The following is a 23,796-nucleotide window of genomic DNA, read 5'->3' on the forward strand; positions in this document are numbered from 1 at the left end:
AGTGCTAGGCAGTCAGAGCTAGAGTGCGGGAGGGGAAAGAGGGAGTGAGGAGTGCTATCCGCGCAAACCTCTTGAGAGGTGGACCTTTTTTCCCCTTTGGCCCTCTACTGTCTTATTTGGCCCTTTGGGAGAGAGCAGAGACCAAGGGGAAGGAAAGTGAGGGGGATGGGGGGCTAAAAATGTCTTTTTCTGGGACAGTCATACCATCCTTTGAAAATGTGGAGAACTCAGGTGATTTGGGGGGCGGGGAGGGATCACAGGTGGGAGACCCAAACCCAAATACCATACTAGTTTCTAGTTGGTTGTATCTTCAAGATTAATTTTTTTTAACTGTCTTTAATATTAAGCAGCACTTGGCCTCTCCGTGGGAGTCTGCTGACTGTGCGCTTCTGGATAGACACACGTTTCTCATGCAACATGTTCACAATCATCCCGTGCCCCTCAGACTGAAATCCAGGACTGTTAGAGCAGCAGCCGCACCAGTAGAAAGATCTGCCAGAGTCCTGGCCCCATGCCAGACCAGGGGTCGGTCAGCTTGGAGGCACCTACCGTGTAACCACCTGATCCCACCCCAACCCCAGCTGGAGGCGCCGGGCTTCCCCCGGCCTTAGAGAACAACCATCTGAAAGGGCCGCACAGCCTGAGGGCCCACACCTGCCTCAGCAGCTTCCCAACTTGCTCAGGAGGAAAAGGACAAAAAGCATGTATGTGTGTGATGAGGCAGGGCTCCACACACATCGTAATGAGAAGGGACTCTGCTGAAATAGAAACTAAATCACTTGCTATCTTCTGGCTTACAGTATAGAAGTTTTTTTATTATTTTTTTGCTAACTGGGCAAAGTTCTTTCTTAACAAATGCAAGTCATGTCCGAATAGAGAGGACAGCTTGAGAAACTTGGGTCTTAAGAATTCCTGTAAGTGAATTTACTGCTTTCACTTCAGTCTTCTGTACCCAGCGGATTTGTATTGAGGTTTTGCTGTTCTTTGACCTCTCGTTTTAGCTCAGACCCTTCAATGTGAGAGATTCTCTTTGGATTTAATTTGCCAGCCTCTGAGATGAGGAAAACCTGTGCTGCCCTGTGCATCCTCCTGCTCATCCAATCAGCCAGGCAGTTAAGGAGATGAAATTCCTTCCCTGTCTCCTGCCCAGCCTGCTCCTCTCTCGAGGGGGCCAACTGGACAAGTGATCACCTGTCACCTTGGGAGAAAAATCCAAAATGATTTTCAAATATCTGGGCTTGGTTCTTAGGGGTTCATACACATCTGTGTAACTGGCAGTTAGGTCAGAGATTGTGAGTGAACGGGATCAGCGTCTGAGGAGGCCCGCCTCAGCTGCGTTACGCTGACTCAGCGGGGCAGCTTTGTGTGTGTGTGTGTGTGTGTGTGTGTGAAGTCAGAGATCGTGAGTGAACAGGATCAGCGTCTGAGGAGGCCCGCCTCAGCTGCGTTATGCTGACTCAGCGGGGCAGGTGTGTGTGTGTGTGTGTGTGTGTGTGTGTGAAGTCAGAGATCGTGAGTGAACAGGATCAGCGTCTGAGGAGGCCCGCCTCAGCAGGTGTGTGTGTGTGTGTGTGTGTGTGTGTGTGTGTGTGTGTGTGAAGTCAGAGATCGTGAGTGAACAGGATCAGCGTCTGAGGAGGCCCGCCTCAGCTGCGTTACGCTGACTCAGCGGGGCAGCTTGTGTGTGTGTGTGTGTGTGTGTGTGTGTGTGTGTGTGTGTGTGAAGTCAGAGATCGTGAGTGAACAGGATCAGCGTCTGAGGAGGCCCGCCTCAGCAGGTGTGTGTGTGTGTGTGTGTGTGTGTGTGAAGTCAGAGATCGTGAGTGAACAGGATCAGCGTCTGAGGAGGCCCGCCTCAGCAGGTGTGTGTGTGTGTGTGTGTGTGTGTGTGTGTGAAGTCAGAGATCGTGAGTGAACAGGATCAGCGTCTGAGGAGGCCCGCCTCAGCTGCGTTACGCTGACTCAGCGGGGCAGCTTGTGTGCGCTCATGTGATGGCCGTTTGGTTTCGGCTGTCCAGTCTTCATGGCTTCTCCCTCTCAGCTAACCGTCACACCCCTCATATCCAAAAGTAGTCCAGCTGAGAGGATAAATCTGAACAATTCAAAGTATAAGGAAGATAGGCTTAATGCACGTATTAAACTGGCTTGCCGCTCCTGTGAAGTTGGAGAAGATTATGGAGAATGATGAATGGTCTTGGGACACCAATTCACATTAGAGGTACCACACTGACCAGAAGTCTTCTAAATCCCAGACAGGCCTATAGTTAATCCAAACAAAAAAATAGTTACTGCTTACACTTATCAGTATTAACTTCCTTTTCATAATTTACTGGAACTGGGGGGGGAAAAGTATAACAAAATGTATACAATTTAGTAATTGTACAAAACATCAGTTTAGCAAGATGATATGGGTTACAATCACCAAAATGAGGACCCAAAATATTTTTCATTGCCACTTCCATAAAAAATTCAGATAAAGAAGTCACTGGCTGAAAAGTCACAACAGAAACAATTTAAACTTTTACGTACAACAGAAAATGTCAGTCTTCCCAACAATAAAGCAGACACCACCACTCCGGCTCCCCATGCTGCCATGGCATGACGGGAATGGTTCTCAAAGTCCATTTTCTGCATGAGCCTCCAGGTTTCCAAGACCAACACTTGAAGCATTTGATGTAATACAAAATAAGGAATTCTTTATTATTTATACAAAAGTTATACATTAAAAAAAAAGATTCGACAACTCTGCTGACCCCCTGAGGAAGCTTTGGTAGGTCCATCAAAGAGCCCCATGTGAACCTTTCAGCCACCAACCTCCTGGCCACAGGACGAGGGACACTCCCTCCAAGGCCACTCACGCGGTGCCTTCACTGGCTCTGAAAGAGGACTGTCCCCTTCATTAGGCTCAACAAGCAAGCCAGGGTTTCCTGGACAACATTAAAGAATACTGTCTGCTCTGGCCCAAGCTTAGAGTATTTTACCAGAATATCAGTTGATTTTTATTTATTTCTTGAACACTTTCAATAAACTCCTAGCACAAGAAACTTTATTACAACATATACAGATTTGGTACAGTTCTTTACAAAAAACTACCTAGATTTTTCAGCTAAATAAATTTGTGTCTCTTTAAGAAATTTTTAAGTTGGCTTCAAGAAATGGTAAATTTTCTTCCAAACCTGTCCTTTTCCACCCTCTGAGTTCTGAGAGAGGTCACAGACTTGTATGTCATTGATAAATAGTCACCTTTGTCTAAGCAATATTAAGAGCTCTTGTATCTTTAATAAAGAGCACAAAACTCTGCTTCTTATAGCCTTATATACTGAAAGATGTTATAATCAATCTAGACAAACATTTATATTTAGGCAAGAGTCCTCTCTGAACAAATAGCCTGCAGAAATAAATGCAGTAATTTGTTTTCTTGAAAGAGAACTGTTTAGCACTGCTTAGCACATTATTCTGTAATCTGGGAATAAGAGTAATTCTTCCTTTGAAGAAAGCAGGTCCCCTTCTGAAGAATTATGTTGGCTATCCCCCAAAATCAAAACAGACCAGCACCAAATGAAGTATTAGTTTACAAAAAATAAACTTAGCTCTTATTTCTTAAAGGTCTACAACCCGGACTTAATAAATTAACTATGAAATCAGGAGTTTTGTCAGCTACAATATAATTTAAAAATCCATTTTCAACCCAGGGTTGGGGCTGGGCAGGTGTGGACAAGAGGAGGGTTCAATCTCACACTGTTCTCCATGAGTTCCATGAAGAGAAAACAGTTGTTTTTTTTTTTCCAGCTGTATTCTCCTTCAGAAGTGTGCTGTAGATTACCATCTGTGATGCTATAAAGGCATAATATCCATGTCGAGATCTTGGCAGAGGACACAGCATGTAAAGCATGTAAACTGTTTTCAGATCTGAGAACTCTGCATGGAAAGAACCTCAATCATTCTGAAAGAGCCAAAAACCAAGCAGTCGTCTCACTGATCATGTCTATTCATTCTCAACACGACACTGCACTGAGTTTTTTAATTCACAGATTTTATGTTAGTCCTTTAGAACCCAACACCCGTTTTTTAGTTCTGAACGGTCAGGCTGTTCAAGCTGCCTTCTTACTGCAAGTTCCTTGGAGGTCTTGCAAATTTATCTTTGACCTATGGCAGAAAAGGAGATATGCAAAATATCAGGAATGCAAAATGATAAGCTGGGACTTGTTATCTGACAGGTAGGTTTTTTATACTGCATATTTTAAGCACAGGGAAAATATATCAAACGAATCTGTAAGTCTTACCTGTTGTGAATCATGTGACTTCTGACCAGATGACCTGCTGCCAGTGCTGCCATCAGAGACAGCTCCCCAGCCATCACCGTGCCGCACACGATTCGGGCAAGCTGCCGGGCATTTTCCCCGGGGTTGTCTCTGCACGCTCCTTGGACGCCTAGCATCTGCAGCCAGGGACAGACACAGCAGGACTCAACCTCCCAGTCATGGCAACAACTTCCTACTCAACCAACTAAAACGAGGGCAACTAGGTCACCAACTCAGTGGACACGAGTTTGAGCAAGCTCTGGGAGATAGAGGAGGACAGGGAAGCCTGGCGTGCTGCAGTCCGTGGGGCCGCAGAGTCAGACACGCCCGAGCAACCCAGCAACAACTGCAGCGTTAGAACAGAACCAGGCTCCACAGGGTGTGCTACGTTTTCAAAATCTGACAGCCAGTATACGGTGGCTACACTACAGCGACCCTAACACCCGTGGCCTGGCTAGCGGCGCACTTATCCACACTGCATTAGACTGGTGGGAAACGAATGAAAACACCGCTGAAATGAGAGGGGAGTGACATGTGGGATCAGGCAGCAACACAGAGGACCTGAACGGGTCAGAACGGGGCTCGGGGCGACTGTAGGCGGTGCCCCGTCTCACCTGCAGGCAGGCCTGCTGAGGGAGCAAGTTGGTCCCCCCACCCACGGTTCCTATTTCTATAGATGGCATGGTGCAGCTGATGTACAGGTCTTCATTCGTGGGACCGCTTGCTTCCATTAGAGTAATACAGTTCGAACTACCAACATTCTGTGCTGCATCCTGAAAAAGAAAAAAGAAAGTAAAAATATAAAATTTCTCTTTCTTTAGAATGACAAAAGACAAGAAAGGTGGAGGCTGGAGCCCTCACCTGTCCACAGGCAATGTAGATGGCAGTTACGATGTTTGCTGCGTGGGCATTGTAGCCGCCGATGCTCCCAGCCATGGCAGAGCCCACCAGGTTTTTATTAATGTTGACCTCAATCATAGCCTCTGTTGTAGTCTTTAATACCTAGGACACAGAGTTGTGCACATTTTACGTCTTCCCCCGAAGATGAGGAATGGGTTACCAGATCTACTTACTTTCAGTGCCTCCAGAAAACAAGGGAGTGTAGATGCGGCCCCATGTAAGCCCTGAACTCAAGAGAAAGTAGCAGTAACGTTTGGTCTGTGAATGAAGCAGTCATCTTGAACATAAAACATACACCTATATGTTCAAGTTTACTTAGAATGTGACTATTTCTCTTCCCAATTCTGTAATCCAGTGAAAGATTAACAAAATAAACTCGTCATCCACTCACTTCTCTGACAACCTTGGCTGGAATAACAGCTTCACAGACCACAGACTTTCCTCGCCCCTCTATCCAGTTGATAGCCGCAGGTTTCTTGTCCGTACAGTAGTTACCGCTAACTGCCAGGATCTGCATTTCGGGGAAATACTCCTGAAGTTTGCAAAGTGCTTTCTCTGTACCCTATTAGCCAAAGAAAGAAAACAAAAGAAAAACTACATTAAAACACACAAAATTATTTATGAATTGGAGGCTTTCTTTGTATCTAATAATACTAACACTTCTAAATACAATAACTATAATAATAATCTTTTCCTAATTTTTTTGATATGAAAATGAAGTTCTTTGTAGTCACTGATGAATTGTATGATGAGGATACAATGAGAATATAATACTATATTCGTGTCACTGGGGGTGAGGACCCCGATCCATGACCAATGTGTCATAAATCCCCTTTTCTAGTTATTTAATTGTTACCTACAAGCCCAAGTTACCAAAGCCAGCAAAGAGAACTCAAACATTAAACTAAGTCTTGTAAATAGAATGTGGATTTACATAGAATATAACAAGCCTTCCAAGGACTTCTAATCAACTTAATTCAATTAACTCATACTTTAAAAACCCAATTAAAAAAAATTTTTTTACCTGTGGTAAAATACACAGTACAGAATTTGCCGTCTTGACTATTTTCTAGTGTATAGTTCAGTTTTGGTAAGAACCTTCGCATTGCTGTGTCAGCAATCTCCACAAACTATGCGCGTTAAACATCTCCTCACTCCCCGCACCCACTGGCAACCAGCCTTCTTTCTGTTCCTATGGATTTAACTAGCCGAGCTAACTCTTCAGGCGGAATCATGTAGTACTTCTCTTTATGTGACCACTCTTTCGCTTAGTACGTGACCCTCCAGGCTCATGCACATTTAGCATGTGGCATGCTTTCTTTTTGGGGATTCCCTGGTGGCTCAGACAGTAAAGCATCTGCCTGCAATGTGGGAGACCCAGGTTAGATCCCTGGGTCGGGATGATCCACCAGAGAAGGAAATGGCAACCCATTCCAGTATTCTCGCCTGGAGAATCCCACAGATGAAGGAGCCAGGCAGGCTACAGTCCACGGGGTCGCAAAGAGTCAAACACGACTGAGCGACTTCTCTTTCTTTTCTTTCTTTCTGCTTTCTTTTTAGGGCTGAATAACATTCCACTGTATGTGCCTCCCACACTTTATCTGTGGGTGGACATCTGGGCTTCTTTAGCGACAGTGAATGCTGCTATGAACGTGGCTATACCAACATCTTTTTGAGACTCTGCTTTCAATTCTTTTGGGTGTCTACCCAGAAGTGGAACTGCTGGGTCAAAGTAATTCTATTTGTAATTTTTTCTTCAGGAACTGCTATTTACTGGAAATTTTTAAAGCATATGTATTTAGTCACTATATTCTCTTTCTGAATAGTGTTTATAACTGGGAAAGCACAATTAGCCTGACTACTTGACTTTAAAATTTTACATTTCTATCTGATAAATAACAAATATTAGTAGAAAAAAGATGAGTTATACACAGTCTTCTTATAAGGAGATAATTAAAGGAACTACACACACATGAACTTGGCTTTTTAAACGTATGTTTTGAAGTCTCTAGAATAAGTCCTCTTTCAGTTTACAGGACAAAGTTTTGAAGCACTAATCCCCAGATTCCTCCTGGCCCTTCAGTGTAGACCCAGAACATGCACAATGCTAAGTCCAGATTAAATATCTCAAATATGAATAATACCAACCAACAAATGCCTGATTTATATAACATGACCTACATGTATCAATACTGACCTTTCAATACAAATCTTTCAATCAATTAACTCCTTGAGTAAGTAGTATGTGCACAGGGTATAAAATTCAAAAATACAGTAGGGGATAAAGAGTGAGTCTGCTCCCCTCTTCAGGGATAATCACTCCAGCAAAGTCTGTTACAGTGCATCCGTGCTCACCTTTGAAATCATGTTCATCCCCATGGCGTCACCTGACCTGGACTGGAAACGGATGTACAGGTTGCGGCCGGCCACACTCATGTGTAGTTTCTGCAGACGTGCAAACCTTTAAACAAAAGCAGCAAAGACTTTCTTTTACTTTTTGAAGAAAATGGATGTTATCCTAAAGTCTAGCTTAGTTGGTTCATTTTATACTTAAGAGAAAACTCATGGAGACTACATATTAGAAGTCTTTTCTTCTTTAATTAAACATTCTATTAGAATACTGCTTCAGCTGTATCTCATTCTTACATGTTACAAGAAGGAAGGGGTGCAGAAAGTCATTTCATGACAAATAAACTTTAAAAGTTCATAATAAAAACAAGCATAAAAGCTTGAACTATACTTGGGGTTATCATTTATATTGACTGTCCTTATCAATTTAAGGATAGTCAAAGTAAATCTACTACACTAATTTATTTACCTCTATCCTGCTTGGAAAATCTTTTTCTCAGGCAATCCTGCCCTAGGGCAATTTTAGATCAAAACTCTTCTAGGGCAATAGCCTAATCAAAATGAGCCTTGTAAATCCAACATACAAACTTACTAGCTCCCACTATTTTTTCTAACTAACCTCTATGTAGATATTCACTGAAATCAATATTCTGCTCTGCCCATCCCACCCCACCCCACCCACTCCATCCCAACCAAGAATTAATATCACTATTCTGAAAGCATGGATTTAAAATTGATGTTTCGTTGCATCATCTTAAGAAGGCAATATGTTCACAGTTATATTTAGCCATCCTGAGTATGGCACTGGTTCTGAAATAAATGTGAATGCACATAGAAGCCCCCTCGCCCCCCAACCCCCACACACCTGCTGGTGCTGTCGAATGCTTCCTTCATCACTGTGAACCCTTCTGCTGTCTCAAGCCAGCCCTTCACTTCTGCAGAGTCACAGGCACGTGGAAAACGCACCACTGGGCCACGAGTCATCCCGTCTGCAAGGACTCGGCTGCTGGCACCTCCACCAAGCTATCAAGAGGGTGTGACAAGAGCAGACATTAATCCTGAAAACAATTCTGCTTGTCCCAAAAGGTCTCCTTGACTGTCCCCAAATCTCATCTCACTGTCTAGAGAGTATCTTGAGAGGCAGATACATAACTGCCTACTTACGCCTATTGCTCTGCAGCCTCTGTTAGTGCTGGCCACAAGACAGCCTTCTGTCGTTGCCATTGGAACCTGAAATTCTTTTCCATCCAAGCACAGAGGTCCTGCCACTCCAACAGGGATGGGCATGTATCCAATAACATTCTCACAGCAAGCTCCCATCACCTAAAAGGTAAAGTCAGGCACCAAGTAAAAATCTATATTCCAAATACCCAGCCCCTGTCATTAGTAACTTCCTTCAAACTTAATCCTTTAGTGTATTTTTCAATTAGTTTTTTTATTTACTCTTTAAAAAGTTTTGAAAACACTAAACTCTTGAGTAATGACTGTAAATAACAGGGAAAGTATTTTTGAATTTTTATGATCCATACCATAAGTAGAATACAAAATTACAGTAAAATGAATTCAAAAGGAAAATGTTTTATAAAACTATGAAAGTTTAAAAGACGAATCAAGAAGAAGACTGAAAGACTAAAGCTATAAAATAAAGCTGCTCAAATAAAGAAAATAACATACCAAGGAGTAATTATAGTCCCTGTAAGGGAGATACTGGAGAGAAGAAGGCTCTGGAAGTTTTTTGGAAAGTAGCTGTCGGCGAATAGATACACCTCGTTCATGGGTCTCCATCAGAGTTTCCAGTTTGTAAGCTGGGATATGCTTTGCATTGACCAACTGGATGATCTCAGCATCACTAAGGAATTTTGCACCTTTCTAAAGAAATGGAAAAAAAAAAAATGGAAGGGGGTTGATAGAGGGAAATGAAAATAGACTTGAAGAATCATACTTCATACTATTCATAATAAATAGACTATTTTATACAAACAGTACTTTGAGAACCCAAAGGAATTTGAAGTTCTAAAGGAGATGATTTGAGTAGAAATGAGAACATCAAAATAAAAATTCTCTATAAAAATGCGAAAGCTAAACAAAATGTTAAGCCAAAACACTAAATTTTGCAAGTGACATACATAGGGGGAAAAAATTTCATAATTAAGATTCTGACACCCACCCTGTAAGTTTTGTATGTAGCATGGCAGTTGAGATACTGGTACACATATTAAAAAGAATGAGGGAAAGTGAGAAAGAAACAAAATCTACTCTCACTCACATGCACATAAATTCGGAATGAATCAGAGTAAGCAGATAGGAATGGAACGTAACAGTCATGCTAAACCCCTAAGTCAAACAGGGATTGTCAGCAGGACATCCTCTTCAAACATTAGAAAGAAAACAAGCATCCTCAGGAGCATCAAGCTTACTTTAAAAACACAAAAACAAACAAAAAGCCCCTCAAACCTCTCTTCTTTCTCTGAAATTCATTTCTGTGTTGAAGCTTTCCTAGGCCTTAACACACATATAGAATACAGCAGTTGCTCCTCTCTTTATTAAATGATAGTAGAAAGAGCACTGCGTCTTCAGTCAGTAAATCTTGGACTCTTGATCCCAGCTTTACCGTTTTCGGTTTTACTTTGGGACATACTTAATTAACCCTCCTAGAGTCAACATTTTCTCATCTAAAAAATGGAGAAAACTATACTTATCTTACAAGGTTGCAGGGAATAAATAATGAGACCAGGACCTGTAAACCATGTAACACTGTGCTGAGAACTTACAGGTACTCAGAGGCTCTAACGTCCTTCCTTCCTTTAATAAAAAACTCCTTTTCTTAAGAAACAAGCTTGAGTCTATTTTCTCACCTCTGCATTCTCAAGAATCTGTAGACATTCTTCATTAGGCCGAGGCTCTGTGGGAAGTTCAACTTCAGGTTCCTGTGTCTCTAGTTCCAGTGGAGCATCGAGTAAGGAGGAGTTACCCACCACAAATGTAGCTCTGTTTGAGGTGTCATTTTCTGCCACTAAGGGTTTTATAACCTCAACTGTTCAAGAGATCAAAAGAAATCTCAGACGCTGAAATTGTGCTTTAAAAAAGACTCAACTTCTTGACAAATCAACACTGGAAGAATGGAAAATGAAGAGAATAAGAAATCACCTTTTCTTTCTCTGTTTTTCCTGGCCTCCTCCTCCATTGCATGGAATTTCTGGTCATTTCTGACCAATACAGGGTCACGTCTACAACAATCGTCTGTGACTTTTTTTGGGGTTACTACAGGAGATGTGATAGGATTTTTTAACGAGAGTGTAGATTCTGTCTCTGCTTGTTCAAAGAAGATATACTTGACAGCCAGAAGGAGAGCTAAACTTAGGGTAATAACTTGTTCAATATCCATGCTGATCATTCTAAATAAAAGAAAGCAAATTAAAATGTTATTACTCAGAAATAAAAAAGGCATAACCTAAACTGTCAGAAGCATAGAGTGCTGTGATTCAAAGTAGGGCTCAGGGAACTTACTTAGAGAGATAAAACTGCCAGAGGGAAACACTTGGTTCGATTCTCTTGGACACATTTTCATCCAATCCTAAAGAAACCTTAGAATTGTCCACTGTGCTGTTTTGAGGAGAAGGATCAGCTATCCAGCGACTGTGAGCGTGAACAAGAACCAAGCCTAGAGACTGAAATAAAAATTTAAAAACCATGTACCCTCTACATGTCAATGGAGCCTAAACTCACATTCTGCAAGTGGATAACCAAACACCGTCTTCCTCCTGTGCCCTCCCTCACCAGGTAAAGAAAGCCCCAGGTTTGCTACGTGACTGAGCAAAGGGGTGACCCAGGGACAGGCCGAGAACATTCCCCCAAAAGAACAGAGTTTAATGAAAGAGAAAGTGGAAGGATTTGAAAAATCCATTTAAAGCAGAGAGAAGACCAGAGATCTCATAAGGAATGAGGAAAAAGATAAGAGGGGAAAAAAAAAAAAAAAGGAAGAGGAATATCAGTGAAAGAGCCAAAAACTGTAGAAAGACAAGAAGGGCAAAAAAAACCCTGAAAAGCAGAATATGATATTGGAACCAAAGATTATGAGAGGAGAGGAAATCTATGTAATTACCATAATCATCTTAACCCTCTGAGTAACAGGATTTGGCTTATTTTCTTCTTCTTCTAAGACTCGGGCAAAATGGCTGAGCTGCCAGATTGGACGGCCCTCGCGGCTTTCCCGAGAAAGCTACGAAGGAAGTCAGTGTCATGTTAGAAGTTGCCGACTGTGTAATGAGAAATCCTCTTTTATAGTGCCGTAAAGAAGAACAGTTCTTACCTCTAGAACCAAGGACACACAAGCTGGGAAGAAAGTCATGAACACAAAGTAGTTGGCGAGAACCGACATGCAGCCGAAGCAGCACATGATTTCGAGCTGACGCACCCCTGGTTAGAGAAAAAGGAAAGCATGAATGAGGGAGTAGGTAGGATTGTATTTCTGGGGCTGCCGGCATCACAAGGCTCCTCCTACAGGTAGACGAATGCGTGAGATACTGGTGTAGGACGCTCCTTGCCACCTACTGGAAAAGGCAGTCAGGAGCTCGGACGTGCTGGGAAGCCCCAGGGCACAGGGGCGGCCGCCCTGAGGGCAGGGACCCCGTGCCCTCCCACGCCCCCGAAGGCACAGCGCCGGGCACGGCAGTGCTTAATGCCACCCGGTCACCCGTTTTACCAGATGGCCATACTGTTTTGAGATAGGATGGATATCAGGGACAGAACTCTAATGGGGCAAACACCTTCCACCCCGTTATCCTGCTAGTCCAATCCCATTCATCACCACAGAACCAATTCACCTGAGGACCAAGGACTTCTTGTAAAACACACTGCCTGTTATATCATTCTTGATGCAGTATCATAATCAATATTTTATGTGCACTACGCAACTGTCATTTCAATACAACCTCTGTGGTATCTACTGACAGTCTTAAAATTTCAGTTCATTTCATTGATCTCTTTGAAAAATGATGTAACACAGAAAGGCAATCCAACATCCAAAATTAACAAATGTTTCAGGTGTCATTTGGTAATCTTCTCAAATAGAAGGGAACAGAGCTAGGAAAAGATTAGATTATCAAATCATACTCCCTCGCTTTACAAATAAACTTGAATATAAAACATAAAACCTATTTCTGATGCTATTCATATTAAAAATAAAATGGTTTTGAAAACATAAAAATTGATCCCCTTCTCCCATAAAAACTGCTAACTAGAGTAATACAAAACTTAAAAAAATTCAACATTGGGTTTTATTTTCTGAATTGTATTAGATCATTGGACTAAATGAAAGAAAAAAGCATATACTGTATTTCCTAAAAATTCTATAGCTATTACTCTCAAGGCAGAAATTCAAGAGAATGCTAAATTACAATGACAAAAGCATTATGAACAACCTACATTTAAGTAGTAGCCAAACAGAACTTTCTTTGCAAACTTGAGACTATCAAAACCATACTTGCCCAGTGCTCTAAGCCCCGGCTGTCCACTCTTTCCCTCTATACAGCAGTAGCCACGGGTGTCGCCAGGTTCTGCAGGCATCCTTCCTCACTCTGGCCCAGGGCCATGTGCCACTGTGTTACGCGTGGACAGCACTATATTCTTCCAAGAAGTAGACTTGTTTCTTTTTCACTGACTTTCCCAAGGGTTACTTCCTTGTTAATAGGTATTAAATCTGTCCTTTTATTCTACTCTGAGCCAAATCACTTATTTCCCATCTCTGTATGGCTGTAAAGGCCTCCTTGCTGGCTTTTCCCACATCAAATTGAATCACTTCCTTCATCCATATGCCTTATCCTGACCAAAGTCATCGCCCTACTTCCCATATCAGTTTCCACTGCTTTCCATGTCGCTTTCAAATGAATTCCCTGGTTTCACAGCCCACTACCAGTTCCTCTCATCTTCTTATATACTGTTCTGCCTGAATAAAATCACATAGTTATATTTTCACCTGGTCAAAAATGTTTTCTTGACTGTGGTGGCAGTTACATGACTACATTTGTCAAAACTTAAAACTATACCCCAAAAAAGTAAATTTTAAGAAATATACATTTTAAAACTTTTTAAAAACATATTGCTGAGTAAGTTTTGTTTTGAATGATAGATTAAATAAATGAATAAATAATAAATTTACCCTCCGAAAGTTAGAAGAAACATTATACATACTTATACACAATCTAGTGAACAGATCTCAGCTAATAATGACAACTAATTACTCTCTTAAAAGTTGATTTACTTCTGAAAAAAAAAGAAAAGAAAAAAAGTTGATTTACTTCTGAAAGAATAAAGTCCCTTATTGAGGACACCAAGGCACTGGGAAATACAGTAGAAGAGCAGTTAGCCAAGTGTGGCCCTCATGAGAAAGCCATAAAGTATAGTCTCAATGATTAGGAAACCATGACAACAGCATGATATATTCTTTCTGGCAAATTTCCACGAGGCCATAATTTCTGTCCTATATAATGGAGTCCTATGTTTGATGTTTAACATCTAGTTCTCTACTATCCAATTAAGGATGAATAAACATATATTTTAGGGTCAGTGCTGGCTCAGTGCTAAGATGTACTGCATATTGCTTAAATCTTCCTAACCACTCTGTTAGGTGGACCCAACTTAGATCTGTCCAACTCCCAACTTTTGCATTGTCTCCTACATGACAGTTAAAACAAAAGGAACCGAGTCATTAAGTCAGTCCAGATGACATCAGGGGCTGGAAGATGGCTTTCTAAATGAGCCTAGAACACAATCTTGGTTAAAAACCAAACAAAAACATCTTAAAGTCATCAAAAAAGTGGAGCACCAGAAAAGATGCTGAGATAGTAAGAGCGAAAATAAATCAGTAACTGCTCAGTTTTCACTAAAACAGACACACAAAAGGTCAGATCAGATATACCTACATATTCATACAATTAAATAGTTTTTAATTTTTGTAATGTCAGACTTTTAAAAGTCAGACTTTAAGAATAACTAACACAATATAATGTGTTCCTCTCTCTCTTCTACAAATTAATTTTAAAGTATATTAAAAATTGTTTACAAACCTGACATGGTACCAACTCCAATCACAAGACATTCTACAAGAGCATCCAGGGTGAAGGTGGGACCTAAAACTGCCATCCCACGAGCAATGTTCTCCCTCACTTCATCCTAAAACAGACAAACACAGCAAATGAGGAGAAGGTAGGAGATAACTTTAAAAACTTTTAGAGCATCCCCGGGCTTTTACTAAATCGAATTTACTATATTAAGAAAAAAATACACAATATGATAAGACTAACAGGCATTCCAGATATAAAGGATAATAATAATATAAAGGTCTAAAAAAAGAATATGTACACCGCTCTGCATCCCCCACCCACTGAATTAGTTATTTCTTAGGAAGATTCCTTTGAGGTAGTATATTAGTCCTGCCATTTATATCCCACATAAATTCCTACATCATTTTATATTTTGGCTACCACTCACTGACACATGTTCTTGGTTTAAAATTTTTTGAGATCATGTAAGTATTATGAAACTTAAATATCCGTGTCAAAATGCTCGAATGATCATAAATATTCATAAAATACATACTCAGGGCAGAAGTACATGATCTTTTATACTCAGTATTACTAAAAATGTTAACATTCTTTAAAGTGACTAATGAACACCAAGGTGAAACTTTCGATGAAATAATGCTAGTGTTAACTCAAGGGGTTCAGAAATCAATCTACCCTGAGATTCTTCCCTTAGATCCTGTCTGTTCTCTAATACGTTTCAATAGGTAGATACTCTAATTTATCCAACAGACATAATACCTTACGTTCTGACACCTTCAAAAAGGAAAATGGAGAAAATTCCAAATTTTAGAAGCTGTGGAATTACAATTGAGTTGGCAAATAAATGGGACAGTTCCTAGGGTACCTAAGAAGACCCGTCTTAAGACTGGACAAAATTATATGCAACTCCTGAATCATGGACTGCGAAAAAGTCCAAGATTTTTCTATTAATCTTTCCTATTAATGTAAACAGCCTGAGAGAAAAGAATACCGCCTGCATTCATGTCTCATGAACAATACCTGTGAGTTAGAACTGAGAGCAAACTTGGCCAGCGCACTTGCTCTGGAAAGGTCGATCAGCAGCAGGAAAAAGGGCAAAGCTTCACTGGGGGGAAAAAAAACAATGTGATCAGGTATATTTAACAGAAGAAAAAATATCACTAAAAATCCCTTCCTAAAAGAAAACTTTCTCCTGGTGTACCTTTTGCAGACCAAGAGGTATACCCTATACTCCTCTGACAACCTCAAAGCTAAATTTATGAGTCAAACTATTTAAGAAGATTTTTAATGTTAAAAATGTAAATACGCTTACACAGAAACACCTTTTGATAATTTTATAGCAAAACAGCATCATCAGTAAAAGAAAAGAAATGCATTCTTATGAATTAGTATGGGGGAAAACAGTGGAATACAGGTACCCCCCCCCCCCCACTGGTCAAAAGTTCACTTTACTCCACTTCCCTTTTATGAAAGACCTACATAGTACTCATTTTTGCTAACCAAAAGAAATCCAAAGAGGGTTTTCACTCTTACAAAAACAAGGTGAGAAGTGAAAACAGCATGCAGTGTCTGCTTTGCAGGGAGCCGCACAGAGGCCGTGGCACCGGAGCAGAGTGGCACTGCCCAGGATCTGTGCTCGGCATCGCAGCGCCAAGCTCACAGCCCTGAAGCGCATCCGTGCTGCATCACGACTTGTTGCGTGCATCCAGAGCTTCCCCATGGCTCAGAAGGAAGAATGCACCTGCCTCGCAAGAGACCTGCATTCAGTCCCTTGGTGGGGAAGATCCCCTGGAGGAAGAAATGGAAACCCACTCCAGTATTCTTGCCTGGGAATTCCTATGCACAGAGGAGCCTGGAGGGCTACAGTCCACAGGGTCACAAAGAGTCGAACATGACTGAGTTCAAAGATACACACTGTGTGCGTCCATTAGGAAGATGTGTTCTAAGGTAATTGCTTCTTCACTTACAAAAGGTTTCATAGGAGAGCTGTATTTTCAGGTAGTAGGGAAAACCAGTATACTGTATATAATTCTTTTCTCATTAATTATAATACTGCCTATGGAAGGATAAACTAAACAACTTTTCTGGAGAGTTAAGTTGGCAATAATGACCCTTAAAAGCCCTAAAGACCTACACAGCCACTGTTTCACTCCTACGGATGTATCCTAGGAAAATAAGAACAAAAATTTGCTACAAAGACATTTATCACAGTATTGTTATTAATGGGAGAAATTAAATAACCTAAAAATCCAACTCAGAGGATTAAGTAAATAAACTACAATACATTCATATAGGAAAATACTCAACAGCTAGCTGTTAAGGACATGCAAAGATGTTTATAACTTTCCATAAGCATAAAAGTTATAAAGCAGTATATAGAGTATGATCTCAGAAGTTTCCTTCAAGCATAAAAAAATGGGAAACGAAACACAGCAAAACATTATCAGGTATTAGCTAACTGATTTAATGAAAAAATTTCCCCTATTTTCCATAAACTTTCAGAAATTTAAATATTGCAATGCTTTATAACATGGAGAAGAAAAGTTCTTAACAATATATTTTGGAAGAAAGTATATTTATGCTTTAAATACTTACTTCAAACCTGTCAATTCTTTATCTAAGAAATGAATGACAACTGTACTGAATACGAAACTGGAGAAAATTGTGAAGAGTCCAGCAATACCTATAATGACAAAATTCAACAAGCTGAAAAAATTTCACCCTTATTACACACAAATAACATACAGTCCTACAACATTCTGCAGGAAATATTATTTTCTCCAGATTATTAAGGTCTCAAATAGCAGAATGTCTAATTTGAATGAAAAGAAATGAAACTACTGAATACATGCAGCACACGTTAAGCAACACACACATTTCCACCCATGTGATCTAAGCAGGTAAATTTCCACAGGGAATAAAACATTTGATAGCACACAAAAAGGTCATATATAAATTATTACCCAAAATATATTTTGATCCAAGTTGGCGTAAATTCTGGAACTGGAAGTAAATATACAATATTGCTATGCATCGTGTAATTGTAAGAATTATGATGTCGCTGCTCAAAACATCCTATTGGGAGAAATAGAAAAGTCCAAATCAAAAATAATAATTTTTATTTTGTATGGCATCATTAGTTTATGTATCATCATGATAATGCAGGCACAAGTAAAATAAAATATTAAAATGCAAATAAAATATTAACTCCCAATTTTTAAACATCCAATGTTTAAGTCAATCATTTTTTACTGTTAAGTTACTTAGGAAAGCTAGATTTCTTAGGTAAAGTCAATTACACTCATTTCTATATCAAAAGCAAAAGGAAAGTATCTTTAGAAGTAAATATAGGTAAATGAAAATTTGAGATAAATTATGAATACTGAAATAAAAATTTTACTCATAAGTTTTTTTGATTATATGGTCTCTAAAAGGAGAAATTTAAAATGTAATTGAGTCAACAATCAGATTAATCTCACAAACCTCTTCAAACTTCGGACATTCATAATTCCAGCCACAGATCTTACTGTTGCCAGTGAACATGTTCATGGACATCATGCAGATGGTCAGCGTCACTGTCCCCACTATAACTTCCCAGGGATGGGAGGCCACAAAGAGGCCATGCATTCGGAAAAGTCTTGACAACATAGTAGCTACAGAATCCTTGGATCCTGGAAGGAGTACCAAGTATGAACACTTAATATACAGCTCACTGTATTTTCAGGAAAACCTTTAAAACCCTGCTTTTGTATGCGGTGTCTTGTACCTTAAGGATAATACTATTTGACAGTGATTCTCGTAATTCCGGGAAATAATTACAAAATTCAAATGAGAGGACTCATTACTCCTTTATTCACAATACTTAAATCCTCTATTATTCACTAGCAAACAGCTTAAAAGCAGCTATTTCTTACCACTTGTATGAATTTGAGCATTTAAGATCAAACCAAATCAATATCTCAGCTCCTGATTATTATCTAAGCCAAGCAGGAGAGCAGTAAAGCAGAAAACGGAAGTGGGAAACAACCACGCACATTTACTTTCTGATTACCCTGCCACAAAATGGGTGTGAGCACCCCCCTCACTCTCTACATTCTAGTTATGCAAAGGGTAAATACCAAACCATGATCTCGTCAGTGTCCTCCTATCAATCACTATCTTAGTTTATAAAGCTCCTTGAGGGCAGGAGTCCACTAGACCTGTCCATTCCACACAACACGTGCCATACTGTCACTAGAAAATGATGTTAAAAAAAAAAGAAAATGATGTTTAATAAACCTTCCTAATGCTGCTGTCACTAGAGGTCTTTCCCCAGACTTTAAGTTAATAAAAGTGCTGGACCAGTACAAGAATAGGGCTGGCTGGCCAAAGCAGACATATATGGCATTCAGACATTTCCAACAGAACTTGGGTTATTTTGATCTAGTGACTACCATAACTAAGCTTCTCCATGTTTGTTGACTAAATAATAATAATTTTGATACTCTGATTTTTTAAAAATCTAATATAGTTATTGATCTCTAATATCGGAACTTGCAAGCCTTCTTACACTAAAATTAATGCTTATGATATAGCATATTAACCACCCATTAAAATCAATTAAAATTAAGATTAAATTTTAAGCCCACTGACTGACAATCAAGAATTCAAATGAATCTTTCATTTAGGGTAATTAAGCAAGCGATCTGTTTATGGAAGAAGAAAATAAAAAAAGCATCAAACTAAGGAAAATAAAGGATTAATCTATTTAAAGGATTAGGGAAAAGAAAATCAGAGACACTTAGGAACCAGAACAATTACCAAGTGTCACCTCTCACACCTCAGCCACACCAGACCACCATATAGATACCTGGTTTCCAAACTGCAGGTCATAATCCCTTCATTGCATCAATGAGATCATGAAAACAAGTTTCTGAGTCAGAACAAACATTTTAAAAGAAAAAAATAGCTGTGGGTTAGACATATGGTATGGGTAGGTATTATTTCCTGAAACACTATGTTTCATGAAATTATAGATATGAGTGTATGTCCTGGCTTCTGACATAACATGTATTTCTTAATGTGGGTCTCAATTTTAAAAGGCTGGCAGGCACTGAGATAGGTAAATGTGGCATGCATCTGCCTGTGTCTCTTCAGGTTTTTTCAACCGTCCTCCGTGAGTTCTATTCCTCGTTTCATCCTCCAGTGCCTTGCACTCATATATCTTAAAAGCACTTGCTCAAGAAATACTTGCTACTTAGAAATAAATTCTTAAGCTACAGTAGCATGCATGTTATTGACACGTCTTGAACCTGACCCAAAAAGATGACTTTTTTAAAGGGCCCTAGGGTATGGATACAATTCCCCCCTCTTCAAGGGCCCCAGTTCTCTGCATTCAGAGAACATATTAAGGAGGAGGAGGGGGTGGGGAAGAAAAGTTATATTTTCTATACTATCCTGGAAAATGAACAATAACAAAAATATCTTTTGTTAAATTAGCAAGCACTTGAAATACTGGAGAATATGAATCGCATCTTAGGTTTGAACTCTACTTCATTTCAACTAAAAACTTCATGAGAGCCGAGATTTTCATGCTGGCCTTCTATCACGTAACTTCTTCATATTTAAAAACAAAGACCAAAAAAAAAAAAAAAAAAAACAAAGACCAAAACCCTGTAAACTAGTCTAATAGCATCAATGTTCCAGAAGACGAATTAACTGAAAATACATTTCAAAACTAGGTCAAAATTTTTAATACTCCTTTCTCCCCAAGCCGTCTCAACTTAAAGAGTATTCTATTCTCTTATCAAGTCAATATATTTTTCACTATCAGAAAGTGAACTCAGCAGAATTAAAATCTGAGCTGCTAGCAAGAAGGCACCCCAATTTGATCACAAATAGGTTGAGCATTATTAAATATTATTAGGAACATTATGTTTTCCCTCAAAAGCTTCATGGTAACATTGTCAATTCTGGGACATTTCTTTCCTAGGTGTAAAGTCATCTTTGCAACATTCAGGTAAAGATTGACACAGAATCCCATGAACCATTCCCAAACACAGAGAAGCTCACCTATTTGGAAACACAAAATGAGTAACCAAATGTACAAAGGTGTGTCAAAAGTCACCATAATTGCACACACATCTCATTTCCCACTAGCAACTTCCCTATATCCCTGTGATTATGCAAAGCATTTAAATGGCATGGAATCCAATCCTCCAACTTCATCAGCAGTTGCAAATGGCACTAGCAGGCAATAGGGATGGCTCACGCAAATTCAAAGTGTTTAGGCCATGCTGCAATAAAAATAAATTTTAGTTAAAAAAAAAAATCAAGTTAAAAAAATAATAATAAAAAATTAAAAAATCAAGTTAGGCAATGTGTGCCTTGTCCATACAGACAGAAGTATGCTGCAAACATTTCATAGATTACTCAAAAGAATGTATAATTTAAATTAAATTGAATCCCCAAACTCTAATCCAATGTGCTACAAAAACCACCTACTGTGGCAAACTGCAGAGAAAAGGATGCTTTGGCCTCCTACCCTAATTCTTTCCTCCCACTCAGTGCTCTTCCTATGCTATATATTCCAGTATTTGGTTATATACTATCTTACACTGTTCTTAAATTAATTACTGTGTATGTTTTGTCTCTTTGAGGGCAGGAACCATGTCTTGTACTGAGTCATTTTTAATTCCAAAAGGATTAGCATTCTGCTGCTCAACCCAGTATCTTAGTGGGGGGCGGGGGGTAGTTCTTGCACTGGAATCGGGAAACCTGGACTCTACACTCAATTCTATGGCATGACGCCTCTTTGTAAATCACATATCTTTTTATTCACTTATAAAGCTAGAGCTCCAAAGTTCTTTAACAAAGGCAAGTATTAAGTGAACTGTATGAAACTGCTATTTTTTGTATGGGGAAAAATGGCCAAATTTCAAATATCAACAATTTCATATGGTCAACCTAAACAGCTACTGATACAGATGTGGTTACCTATTCATAGTCTAGAAACTAGATCATACAAGAATAAAAAGAGAACATGAAATATTAGCGCACACACTTCATCTTGAAATGTTCATGCCACATACACGAAGTTTTCACATGTTAATGTTTCACATGTTAATGTTAATCTTTGCATATTTTTTAGCCTTGATATTACTCTCAGTGTCTTTACTGCCAAGTTTTATCACAAATTGGAAAGACACAACCACCAAGAAGGCCCTCAAAATCCAGTCCATCCCCAAAGCACACTTTGAGTCTTTGCTACATTACCTCTAAATCATAAACTGTTTCTCACTGCATGAAGAGAAAAATCAATCCACAAGCAAACAACAACAACAAAAATACATTCTTCACATTGTGTGATGCTGAGAAGGCAAGTCTTCAATCCCTGAACAATTTCAAACGACCATTTAAGACGGAGTACAAAAAAAAAAAAAAAAAAAAAAAAGACGGAGTACATCAACTTCCTCCTACCGCAAAAATTGACTGTTCTATTTGTGAATCTCCAAGGTACGTTTCTCCTAGCCAAAATACCAAAACCAAATAATTCCGAAAAACCTACAGGATTTAGACTAAAGGACATCAGGAATCAACACCAAGGAGAAGACGCCTCTCCAAAGAAGAATCGTTCAAGTCTTTGGGCAAGTCTCTACCTTGGGCTCTCGCATCCTCTCAACTCGTTTCTCCAGGAAATAACCGGAGGCATCTATGCAGATCCACAGCTCTGAACTAGTCAGCAGCATTTATGGAGATCTCATCCGTCACTTTACAGAAAGGTGCTGACGAACAGCAGCGCCAGGGCGTAAACCCAGTAAGAACAGCAAGCATGGGCGTGAACCACGGCACCATACAGACTTTCTCGCGTCCTCTCCTCGAGCTGCGGGCCGGGCTGCCCCACAGTCTCCCCAGAATTTATCGAATCAAGGGGACTCCGAGGTCACCCCGCCTGGCACCCTTGTCGCCCCAACGATCATGACTGCGCAGCCAGCACCGCCGGCTTCGGACGGGGCCAGGGAACGCGGCGATGCCCCGCCGGCCCATCGACAGCGACCGCAGCCCCGAAGAGGCGGGCCCCCCGTCCGACCCGTAGGCCTAGCCTGTCCCGCGGCTCCCCGGCATGGATGCGGGCCGCCGCTCGGCCAGCTGCGCCTCAAGGACGTCTCTTCGCAGTCCCCGCCGGACCGAGGCGCCACCCGGGGCAAAACCTCCCGCTCAGCTCCCCTCCGGATCAGCCGGGGGTGCCGGTTGCCCCTTCCCGGCAGGGTCGGGCGGAGCTGGAGAACCTCCACCTACACGACCCCAACCCGCTCCCACTCACCGCCCTCCTCACCTCCGGATCTCACTAGAGGCCACAGTTCCCGGGAGCCGGCGCTCCGCCCGTCTCCAGTCAACGGAGACGCGGAGCGGAAGGAACCTTCGCTCTACGCACGCTCGGCACCGGACGACCCCGCGGCCAATAAGGAAGGATCGTCCGATCGTCTAGCCAATCATCTGGGGCTCGCTCGGCCTGACGGCCCTACGTCACGAACGGTCGCCTTAGCAACCGCCCACAGCTCTCGCTGGTGCTGAGAACCTGCACCGCACCATCTCTCACCATGGCTCCGCCAACCAATAGCGAGTCGAATCCCAGCACTGGGGCCTGCCTATTGGTCATAGAGCCGTGGAGGCGCACGCATGGAAGCTGCCTAGGCGAAGACGATAGGGGATCTGGCGGGTGGAGTGTCCTCCAGTCCAGGATCTGACCTGGGGTCATTCTGGCTGGGAGAGCACTATGGGGAACAGAATAATTGGAACCTGAAGATCAGCGCAGGGTCCGGTCGAGAAGAGAAAGCACAATGTCTTAGTGCATAGAGGAGGAGGGAAGTGGAGGTGGCCCTGAAAACCTGGATATAAAAAAGGGAAGGTGGCAGAAAGGAGAAACTCAGACCTCAAGCTGACCCATTTCCGAAACCTAAACCCACACTTCCCTGCGACTTACCCCTTTCTGTAAATAGTGTCAATGGCTTCAGTCACGGGGTCTCTCTCCCCAAACCACTCGCCCCGTCTCGTCTCCCACTCCCCTTCTCTCCCTCCAGCGCATGGCACTAGTCACAGACCCTCCATTCTCTGAAATGTGCCTGCTTTGTTCTGTCCAGTTGCCTCTGACCACTCCCTGCTGCAGGCCTTTATTAGCTCTTTGCTGAAATAATGCAATAACCTCT

The 23,796-nt window shown here is 41.0% G+C and overlaps 1 protein-coding gene and 1 long non-coding RNA gene across 3 annotated transcripts; one reads left to right on the plus strand and one right to left on the minus strand.

The window, feature by feature from the left end:
* Positions 1–1,348: 1,348 nt before the first annotated feature.
* Positions 1,349–1,960, plus strand: LOC122704920. The gene is made up of 3 exons (XR_006343982.1): positions 1,349–1,497; positions 1,556–1,720; positions 1,863–1,960. It is a non-coding gene; the product is annotated as an uncharacterized LOC122704920 (long non-coding RNA).
* Positions 1,961–2,298: 338 nt separating this feature from the next.
* Positions 2,299–23,047, minus strand: HMGCR (3-hydroxy-3-methylglutaryl-CoA reductase). Of its 2 annotated transcripts, none has more exons than XM_043920027.1 (20): positions 22,926–23,047; positions 18,095–18,282; positions 17,575–17,686; positions 17,207–17,294; positions 15,632–15,716; positions 14,615–14,720; positions 11,860–11,966; positions 11,653–11,769; positions 11,058–11,218; positions 10,698–10,945; positions 10,406–10,584; positions 9,225–9,419; positions 8,715–8,873; positions 8,416–8,573; positions 7,557–7,662; positions 5,593–5,763; positions 5,163–5,303; positions 4,916–5,074; positions 4,284–4,438; positions 2,299–4,146 (listed from the first exon to the last, which is right to left on the minus strand). In XM_043920027.1, exons 2-20 carry the CDS (start codon positions 18,257–18,259, stop codon positions 4,092–4,094), a joined length of 2,667 nt encoding a protein of 888 aa, XP_043775962.1. In that variant the 5' UTR covers positions 18,260–18,282; positions 22,926–23,047; the 3' UTR covers positions 2,299–4,091. The 2 variants fall into 2 exon arrangements, with proteins under 2 accessions (XP_043775962.1, XP_043775961.1); XM_043920026.1 differs by lacking the exon at positions 22,926–23,047 and adding an exon at positions 20,663–20,857.
* Positions 23,048–23,796: the final 749 nt, after the last annotated feature.

The sequence above is a fragment of the Cervus elaphus genome, chromosome 12 (assembly GCF_910594005.1).
Source record: "Cervus elaphus chromosome 12, mCerEla1.1, whole genome shotgun sequence".
Taxonomy (NCBI): domain Eukaryota; kingdom Metazoa; phylum Chordata; class Mammalia; order Artiodactyla; family Cervidae; genus Cervus; species Cervus elaphus.

Coding starts and splice junctions, on each gene's coding strand:
- HMGCR (XM_043920026.1), bottom strand. CDS start 20,720: ATGGTGACTTTTGACACACCTTTGTACATTTGGTTACTCATTTTGTGT. Junction 9,420..10,405: donor AGATTCTTGAGAATGCAGAG/GTGAGAAAATAG, acceptor CCATTTCTTTAG/AAAGGTGCAAAATTCCTTAG. Junction 4,147..4,283: donor AGTCACATGATTCACAACAG/GTAAGACTTACA, acceptor TTTCTGCCATAG/GTCAAAGATAAATTTGCAAG.